Source organism: Colobus angolensis, unplaced genomic scaffold (genome assembly GCF_000951035.1).
Source record: "Colobus angolensis palliatus isolate OR3802 unplaced genomic scaffold, Cang.pa_1.0 Scaffold155, whole genome shotgun sequence".
Classification (NCBI taxonomy): domain Eukaryota; kingdom Metazoa; phylum Chordata; class Mammalia; order Primates; family Cercopithecidae; genus Colobus; species Colobus angolensis.
In genome coordinates this window covers 4,822,898-4,833,258 of record NW_012114655.1, presented here as the reverse complement: position 1 = coordinate 4,833,258, position 10,361 = coordinate 4,822,898, and the positions used below count along the sequence as shown (strand labels likewise).

At 47.8% G+C, this 10,361-nt stretch overlaps 1 protein-coding gene across 2 annotated transcripts in view; it reads right to left on the bottom strand.

Moving 5' to 3' along the window:
* Positions 1-10,361, bottom strand: part of LDLRAD4 (low density lipoprotein receptor class A domain containing 4) — a 435,244-nt gene that overhangs the window by 258,056 nt on the left and 166,827 nt on the right. For both annotated transcript variants that reach the window (XM_011936638.1, XM_011936639.1), the window contains exon 3: positions 7,303-7,722. In XM_011936638.1, the coding sequence (XP_011792028.1) occupies positions 7,303-7,342 (40 nt within the window). In that variant the 5' untranslated portion in view covers positions 7,343-7,722. The remainder of the gene's footprint in view (positions 1-7,302; positions 7,723-10,361) is intronic.

The window sequence follows — 10,361 nt, the reverse complement described above, 5'->3', positions numbered from 1 at the left end:
GGCGGCGCCTGTAGTCCCAGCTACTCGGGAGGCTGAGGCAGGAGAATGGCATGAACCCAGGAGGCGGATCTTGCAGTGAGCCGCCACTGCACTCCAGCCTGGGCGACACAGCGAGACTCCATCTCAGAGAAGGAGGGTAGGACCCAAGAAAGTACGAGAGGCCACACATGAAAGCAGCCACCTGCTTTCTGCACACGTTTGATTTCTCTAGAGCTAAGTGGCTCCATTTCAGGGATAACTACAACATCGAGATGTACAACGGACAAAAGCCAGCATTTTCCAAAGAACCTAATGAGACATGTCGGTTGCTCTGATCCTGGATACTCAGTGGCAGGGGTTCATCTTAAACAATGCTCAGAGTTACTGACAGTAGAGCCAGCATTCAAACTGGTCTTGGCTGTGCTATCAGCCTAACATCCAGCAATGAGCAGCCACCATCACGAAGTCTCCCTGCGCGATGCTCTGATCATAAATAAAAAGAGCTGGAAAATGAAAGGTTTCAGCAAACAAACTCTTCTGTCGGATTAAATATTAACTGGAATAGTTTTGACTTCATAATTTTTATATTTAATTTCTTTTGCTATTTTAGCTATTTAAGAGCTATAAAAAGATATTTATAACTATCTTTATGTTGTACACACTCAAGTAACCTTAAAATAAATATAGTTTCAGGGAATACTGAAATTATTTCTCACCCTTATTTGAAATAGGTAAGTACACATCTCTGACATGAGACTACCACAATGCCTCTAAAACAACAGAAGATAATCACATTTGATTATCTTGAAACAGTATAGAACGGTTTACTGGGAAGAAAATAGAGAAGAGTTTGGTGCTTATGGGAATAACAACATCAATTACATGTTATTTACACACAGAAACGTTATTAATTAAGGTGAGGTTTATAACTGAGGACTACATTCGAGGCTAAACAGCATGAAGGAAAAGCCAAGTACAAACACCACAGTATGTGCAAATGGCTCTCAACAAACTTAACTTCCCTGGAGAAAAAGCATTTGAGATTTTTACAAAAAGCCATTATCAATCATTTCTACATCTACTAAATTGCAAGTAGGAAGACTGTCTAGGCTTCTCCTGTGCACATCACAAAAGATTACATGGACCTAAGACAGATTCTGAAGATGGAGAGGAAGGGGGTGGAAGGAGAGACTCTGCAGGAGATGAGAAAGCATCAGCAACACCATCACCATTAAACACTGCACAAACAACTGAGAGGTGGGCTCACAGTCACTGTGTCCGGAACTCTGGTCACAGCACGAGAATGAAGGAAGGCAACTCTAGGGGGCCTCGAACTCCAGGATGAGGAGTCTGGACTCTTGCTATGAAGCAAGAAGCAGCCCTGGAAAGTTCTGGGGCAAGGGAAACTCATCACTAAAACCTCACTCTAACGAGCACTGGCAGAACTAGAGAGAGGAGAGAACGGAGGCAGGGAGACGGTCTCATGACACTGTTTCTCTGCAGCACTTGACATACACCTGGCAAGAGCTCCGTCAATATTTGCTCAACAGAAGCAGCCCGCCGGGGACCGCTGCACTGGCGCAGGTGGGAGAGGCACACGGGAGCTGCAGATGGTGGGAGGCGACCCCCAAAACATTTGTGGCTTCTCCAGAGTGTGTGCTATGAGAAGCTGTCCCTGCCTGCTGTTCTCTCTAAAACGCCTTCCAGGTCTTGTCATTGGGAAAACACTGCCCGCTGTCTGCCCACCTGGGACCTTCACACTGCACAGCCCCACGTTAAAGACTGAAAAGTTCTGTAGTAAAGAAACTTCACACAGCACAGCCCCATGTTAAAGACTGAAAAGTTCTGTAGTAAAGAAACTGGTTTAAGTTTCTTCTTCCAAGCTTTGGCCATGAATTCACTCCCACTCCTTTTATGGAGGAACAGCTCTCAATATGTCTTAAAGCGCGCAGTCTCTGGGCAGCTCTGGAAGGCGGGGGCTGAGGGCATCCATGGGTCAGCCACAGGCGCAACCTTGCAGAGGAGAGGGATGAGGAACGCGCGGAAGGTCTGTGGGGTGGGAAGGGCACGTTGGGAGCTGCTGCTGAACCCAGCAGCCCAGTCACACCCCCAGCAAGCCGACATCCTTCACTCGGAGCCCGCAGGGTAAACAGCTCCAACTATTCCATTTAAGTGATTCTTCTTTTTCAGTTTCATTAGTGGCTGAGAAAACCTGGTCACCAACATCCACAAAATAGCACTTTCAGACAGATAAAGACTACTAACTACCCTCCTCCTCCTTTATGAGCAAAATAACCTTAATTTATTTAACAATTAGATCTGATTCTCCTTTCACCGGAAAGATTCACTATAAATTCTGTAGGAATTTGGTTCACTTACCTAGTTATTGAGGTTAAATGCTTTTTCTCTTTGAAATAATTTTAAAAGTCTAAGAAAATTGACTGTGCAAAACCTTTGCAGTATCTAAGGGTGGCACCAAGGGCCAGGAAGAGGCAGAATCTCAAGCCAGCAACATCTTTAGGATGTTTGCGGTGACACCCAGGCAGGATGCGCTACAAACCTCAGATGAAATCTCCACCACTGTGATGGCACCTGGGATGGAGGCCGGTGGACCCAGCCTGGAAGGGTCCCTGCATCCCTCTGCTCAGAGGAAATGGGGGTTTGTTTTTAGGACAGACAGAGTCTTATCTTTCCAGAGTCCATTCACCTACATCACTGCCTCAATGAATGACAGCCAGGCAGAAAGAGGGCGTGGAAGAACAAAAACAGTAAGTTTTGGACATCTGCGTTTTTACGTGCTCAACTGTAACATGAGGGTGCGACACATGGCACTCAGGCGGCCTTTAGAGCCGCATGCTGCAAAGAGTTTCACAAACGCTCTGTGAGGCAGGCGAGGGCTGCTCCACGCACGGCTGAACCATGGAGGACACGCCCAGTTCTGAGCACAGTCACCGTGAACAGGCGACCGGCAATGGAAGGAAGCCAGTTTCAGCGTAGCCTCGAAAGTTAGGACCAACCGATCCTTCTGGAAATTCAGTTATGAGCTTTAACAGGATTCATATCTTGGACCCAATAATTTTGCCTCGGGGAGTTCATCCCAAGGAAATAATCAAATATACAGAAGAGTTTTTATGCACAAAGGTGTTCATCAAAGTGTTATTCATAAGGGTGAAAACTGTCAAAAACAGGACTATCCAACAATAGGTACACAATTTTAAAATTCAAGTACATGTACATGAAAATATTATGCAGCAATTTAAAATCGTATTTATAAGAAAAATGCTCATAATGTAATGTTAAAGGGAAAGATCAGGTTACTATATTAAATACTATTATGAACACAGTTCTGTAGGAAGAAATTTGCAAAAGAAAAGACTAGAAGGATGTAAGCCAAAATGTTGCCTGAAGAAAGATTCCCATGGCAAAGATGCGTGTGGGAAATTATTTTTCTTCTTTTGACTCTTGAGCTTTCCAAGTTTGCTTACAATGAGCAGATGTTACTTGTAAAAGGAAAAAATTAATTTTTGATATAAAATAGTATCTAAATGACTGAAATCATTTCTAAATTGTATATGCTAAGAAAATTAAAAATAATGTATCCCAATTCCTGTATGCAAGTATTCACGTAAGATCATAATTAAGAAGTTAAATGTGCAACATGCATCTATGTGAGTATACCCACACTCACCCAGGAGGCATGAGGTGCGTGAACTCCATCATGCAGGATTGCCGGCGTGGCATGGGGACAGGGGCCTTCCAAACTCCTGCCACCCTCATGGTAATTTCACACGCTCCAAACAAACGCAGCTTCACGGCAGGTCTCCCAGTCCTCCCCCACAGCCGGAGTGCCGCCCAAAACCCTCTTAAAGAGGAATTCTGAGCCTCCACCCTCCAAGAGAACTGGAACATAAAGTGACAAATTGCTTTTAGTGGACGTATGGTTAACTGCCCAGGGACATTTGCCTGGCCCTAACACAAGATTTAAAGCCTAGGGAAGATGCCTCAATGCCTTATCTAAGGCAAGACTCCTTTCCATTAGCCCAGAGAATCAGCAAAATCCAAAATTTTAAAAACAGCAACCCAACTAAGGCAGTGGGCTGGGCACCGGGCTCCTGTTCACCTCCCTCTAAAGCTCCACCTTCACCCAGCTGCCTGGGCAGGCAGAACGTGTCAGTCCTTTATCCCGCACCACGGGGACTCTTACAAACTATGTGGGCAGACAGATGGGAAGGGAGACGAAGAATAAAAATGATGAGCCAAGTCTCCAGAGACCCAGCTCCAGAGAAGGCCAGGCACTCACATCTCCTTATCTCACTGCTGGTTACTTCCTAGCGAGAGATGGGAAACCAAAACTGCTGCCCGGCAGGTGCTGGCGCACCCAACAGTGTGAACACTATTCAACACGCGATGGTCTCCTGAGAACAGGTAGAGCCATTATTCTGATCCCCCTGCTGAAGGCACAGCACAAGTCAGGTGATTTCTTTTTGAGACATGACCCCCTCGAGCATCCTGGCCTCTCTCTGAAAACTGCTCTGCCGGGTGCCGGCTCCCAGTGCTTCCCAGACTTTAAAGTGAGCCAAGCACCTGGGATCTTGTGTGGATGAGAGTCCTGATTTAGCAGGTCTAGGTGATGCCAAGACCCATTAAATCTCAGTCTCTGAGGGTGAGACCCAGGTGGTGGAGAAGCTCCCCAGGGAACCCCATGTGTACTTGAGGCCACACAGCGTGAGACAATCTGGAGAGGCCACTGGCACCAGCCAGTTCCTGCGTGCACCAAGCGCGCCCCGCGGGGAGCAAGGCCAGCGTGACAGCGCTGGCCTCAGAGTTGCTGTGACGCCTGGCAAAGGACACACAGTGGGTGCACGGTGCCCGGCACACGGTGGCTCCAAAACGGCGGCTGTGGCATACACCCCACTACTGCCGCCGGCACACCTATTACTCAGCCAGGCTGACATTGCGAGGAAGAGGCCAAAGTAAGGAAACGAATTCTTGGGAAACTCATAAATGTGAGTTGAAAGACAGGAGCCAAAGTATTCTCAGCACAAAGAAATGATAAAATGTGCAGTGATGAGCACGGCCGATCAGCCTGACATGTTCACTCCACAACACATACATGTATTCAAACATCTCACTGGAACCTACCAATACAGACAACTATTATTCATAAATTACAAATGAAACAAAAACGTGAGCTGGGGAGGAGCGACAAGTGGGTGGCTGTGAGCAAGAGGGGAGGAAGGTGGGGTGACGCAGGCCCCAGGGGTAACAGCTGCCATATGCCTTGGCTTCCTATGTGAGAGGTACTGTGCTACCTGCAAGAATCCTCCAGGCTGAACCACGGGATTCTGAGTCTTCTAAACACAGGCTCAGTCAGGCCTTTCCCTTTCCCTTGGGGCAGAGGAACCCCCAGCACCCCAGAGTGTGAGGATGGCGTGGCTGTCTCAGTGGAAGCCACGTGGACCAGCATCAGGTGCAGCAGGGTGAGGAGACGGCCCCAGAACCCTGGCCTCTGTGGGCCACCCTGTGGCCTCCACCCTGCAGCCAGGTCCATGGACAGGGCAGCTTCCTAAAAGAGTGCGCCACTTTTTCATGGGCTCTTTTTGTCCCATGTTCACTTCCTTTTCTTTTCTTGTTCCCTCTTCCTCCCAGAACTCCTCTGAAGAGCTTCTCTACGTCAACTCCTAGGTGCCGCTCCTTCCCAGTTGCCTCCTGGGGTGTAGGGACAAGGGAGGCTAAGCACATCCAGCCACTTCTCAGTTGCTTCTGCTGCCCACCCCCACCTGGAGGGGAGGGGCATCCACGAGGGACATGCTCCTGAGACGGAAACAGCTGAAGCACACACGGTAAGGATGAGGAAGGACAGGGTTTCCAGACAGCTGGGCTGCAGGTATGAAGATGGTTCGAGAGAGCTTGGCTTTGCACATGCTCCCCCAACCCTTCGTCTACACAGCTGCTGAGCTCACCAACATGGGCCATGACCCACACACCACGACCCGGGAGGAAGGTGTACACAGCTGCGGAGCTCATCCACGTGGGCCAGAGAGTAACCAGCCCCTCAGAATCCAGAGGGAGGCATCTACACAGCTGCCAAGCTCACCAGCACAGGCCCTGACCCACCTCCCACACCTCGGGGGAGGCACTGTCACTGAGACCCCACGTCACAGATGTGGTGCAAGCTGCCTCAGGAGGTCTCCTGCAGGTGCCCATGGAAGCGGCCAAGGTTGGGAAGAACCGTCCCCTCATTCTTCCTTGGAGCAGCACCACAGTGGCGCTCCATCTCTTCACACTGAAGCCACAGGGAGCGCGGAGGAGCGTGAGGCTGTCTAGGAGCTGACGTCTAATCCAAGGAGAAGGCCCATGCCAATCAAGCCCAAGCCCCTGCCCCTCTCTCCAGGCATCTCAACAGCCTGACCTGCTCCCTCCACAAAATCTGAAAAGCTGCAAACTTCTGGGACTCGTGGAACCAGAGAATAGGGTCACTTCTTGTGACTATTTCTACCATCTTTCTTTTAAATAAAAAGCAACCCCCTCAAAACCTCTTTTATGTAAACATGTTCTCCCTGGATTTCATGAGGTTCCTCAATGTCACAGAGCCCAGTCTGTCTACAAGGAGCCAGAGGCCCAGAGGATTCAGTGGCTTCCTGGGATGTTATGTGAATCAGACAAAAGAGCTAGGATCTGAATTCAAAATCCCCTGCATCTTGGGTGAGGGCTCTGGGTGCCAGCCAGACTGTGGTTCCCTGCAAACTGCCAGTCAGGGCCAAATCACCTGCACACCGGGATGTCCCGCCTCTCCCCGCTCACTGCAAGACGAGTTCTGCCCAGTTGTCCAAGCACACAAATAAATCTGAGAAATTAAAGATGGGGAGGGACCAAGCACACATCGGCAATTAATCTTTTCCCTCGGAGAATCTTCCCGGTTCTGGAAAGAAACCACATTTCCCCTGCCCTCGCTCAGCAAGTGACACATTTCCTTAGAGAACAGAGACTTGGAAGACGCTGCGAATACTGCAGGATATTGTGTGTAGACTATCATTCAACAAAAACAGAAGCAAAAAGTGTCAAATGCTTTTTCAAACTGCTACTGAGAGAGTGAAGGAAAACACATTATTATTTTGTCAAAATCAGTCACCACAGGAGCCTGAGCCCTTGACTGCGCTGGCCTTCAGCTCCTGACTGCAAAGCTAGGTTCACTGCACGCCCTTGACTGCGCTGGCCTTCAGCTCCTGACTGCAAAGCTAGGTTCACCCCATGCAGTGGTTTGGGAGTTTATTGCCTGCCAGGAGTGGAGGTAAAGCCTCGGATTACCTGGAGCACGCTCACCTGTGAAAGCGTTTGTGGCCTGAAAACCAGCTTCCGGCATACTGCTCCCCAGGCAAGCCTGTGCTCCAACTCTTGCGCTGTCCCGTCGAGGAAGCCGCCGGGCGAGGCTCAGGTCACTTCCATTTTAGCCTGTCCGAGTCCATCGCTCTGCTGGGCCGGCCTCTGGGAGCATCCGCGGCCCACCTGCCCAGCTTCGCGCGGGCGAGCGGTACCCGGGTGTGGCACGTGGGTGGCGGCGGTCCCCGCTCCCGTCAGCCGTCCAGCCAGGGCGCGGAGGCCATGGCGCAGGTGGAGGGGCTGGCCCTCAGGCCCTCAGAGCACGGGCGCCCCGGGCCGCGCCGCTGCCAGCATCCTGCAGGTCGCACCTGCACGCGGGTGCTCCTGATCCCAGCCTCGGCTCGCTGTGCTCCGCCTCTGAAACTGAAAAGCAAGAGGTCACTTTCCTGATGACGGGCAAAAGCATTACAATTAACAGGCCTATAGAAGCCAGAAAGGAAAAGCCACGCAGCTGCCTCCAGGACCCCACTGTGGGCATGGGGGCTCCTGCAGGGGCTGCCAGGGTGGGAGGAGCTCCATCTGCCCCCCAAGGCCACAGCTATGCTCCTCCTAAGGCTCAAATATCCCTCCCGGGCCATTCTGCCCTCAAAGACACCCTGGGGAAGAAACTCATTTCTCAAGCTGGTTCCCAAGGCCTTAGACTGGGGTCTGCAGTGCATGGCCACTGTAGTCAGCACTGCAGGAAGAAAATGCAGGACATGTATGGAGCAGTTTTTAAAAGTGATTCTATCTATCTATCTATCTATCTATCTATCTATCTATCTATCTATCTATCTATCTATCTATCTTATTTATCTATCTATGAATGAATGGCAGGGTCTCACTAAGCCGCCCAGGCTAGCCTCAATCTCCTGGCCTCAAGAAATCCTCCCAAAGCACTTGGCTTCCCAAAGTGCTAGGATTACAGGCATGAGCCACCATGCCTGGTCTAAAAATGGACTCTTAAGAGGAAAACAAATGCCCGCACTATCTTTTTAGTGAGAATGGAAAAGAAAAGCAAATTTAGTCTATAAACTGCTCCATATGTTACATAACAATAAAAGCATTTTGCCTGTAAAATCCCAGCACGTTGGGAGGCCTAGGAGGGAGGATCACCTGAGGTCAGGAGTTCGAGATCAGCCTGACCAACATGGAGAAACCCCGTCTCTACTAAAAATACAAAAAAAATTAGCCGGGTGTGGTGGTGCATGCCTGTAATCCCAGCTACTCGGGAGGCTGAGGCAGGAGAATCGCTTGAACCTGGGAGGCAGAGGTTGCAGTGAGCCAAGGTCGCACCACTGCACTCCAGCCCAGGCGACAAGAACAAAACTCCGTCTCAAAAAAAAAAAATTAGTAATAACAGAATAAAAAAGCATTTTACAAAATGTTTTTCAGATATTTTAATGTTCCATTAAACATAAAGCAATATTAACAACAAGAATGTCAGAAGCCCAAAGGATCAGACTTTTAAAACAGAATCCTGAAGATCAATCTCCAATATTTAGGAAAAGAAACCTCTTTTCTGTTATCACTTCATCCTAATCAATTTATAACCAATTTTTAGAAAACGTAATCTCATTCTTCTTTTTCACCATCAAACTAAAGAAAAAGAATTTAAGAGAATAGAGCACAGAACAGAAAGGAGTCCTCTGTTAACCACATGTTGCTATAAACAGAAGGTAGTGAAGTAACACGTCACTGATACGTGCTAATTATAAGGAGTACATTAAAAATTAATGAAGTAATTTAATGATACTAAGACATCCAATTCTATTACCTTCATGTATCTATAGTAACATCCTCGGTTAATAAGGTATGGCCCAGTAGGAGTCCTCAAGTTTAAAGAACAGGTAACATTTTAATTAAAAAATAAATTATTTGCATAAATGGTGGCTTTGAAGTGCTTGAAAATACGAGAAAACATTTTTTCTATGAATTCTAACATTCCATCTAAAAATGGCCAACACGCAGGTCCTACAGGAACTTCAGAAAAAAACTAGTTGCACTAGCATCATGAACTTTGGGAAATGGAATTTATCCTGCCAGATACAGACAAAAGCCCACCTGCCCTAAAGCTCTGATTTTTCTCTGCCCTTTTCTGTGATGCTTTTGGTGTGCAAATATGCTAGACTTTATTTGTTCTCATTCTCTAAACTCAGAAAACCAAACTGTAGGGAGGTTTTTGCTGTTGTTTTATTGTGGGATTTTTGTCTATTTGTTTCATTGCAGAAGTTATGCTACCTCACTTTTCAAAAAATCAGGTTATCATAAGGAAATAATCAACAGAATGAAGAGAGAACCCATAGATTGGGAGAAAATATTTGCAAACCATACTTCTGATAAGGGCCTAATATCCAAAGTATGTAAGGAACTCAAACAACTCAGCGGCAAGAAAACAAACAAGCCAATTTTTTAAATGGGCAATTATCCGAAAAGACGTTTCTCAAAAGAAGATATACAAATGGCTGACAAATATATGAAAAAAGGCTCAACATCTCTAAGCATCAGGGTCTCTAAGCATCAGGGAAAATGCAAATTAAAGCCACAGTGAGATATCACCTCACACCCACTGGAACGGCCATTCTCAAAGACAAAGATGAGAAGTATTGGCAAGGATGTGGAAAAAAGGGAACCCAGGTACGCTGTTGGTGGAAATGGAGATTGGTACAGCATTTTGCCTGTAAAATCCCAGCACGTTGGGAGGCCTATGTTTCGGGATGTTTCGGAATGTTTCGGAAAACAGTACGGAGGTTCCTCAAAAGACTAAAAATAGAATCACCAAATGATCCAGCAATCCCACTGCTGGGTATATATCCAAGGCATTGAAATAGGTATGTCAAAAATATATCTACACCCCCACATTCATTTCAGCACTATTCACAATAACCAAGATACGGAAGCGACCTAAGTGTCCTTCAGCGGATGAACGAATACAGACCCTGTGGTGCACACACGGAATGGAGTCCTACAGACCCTGTGGTGCACACACGGAATGGAGTCCTACAGACCCTGTGGTGCACACA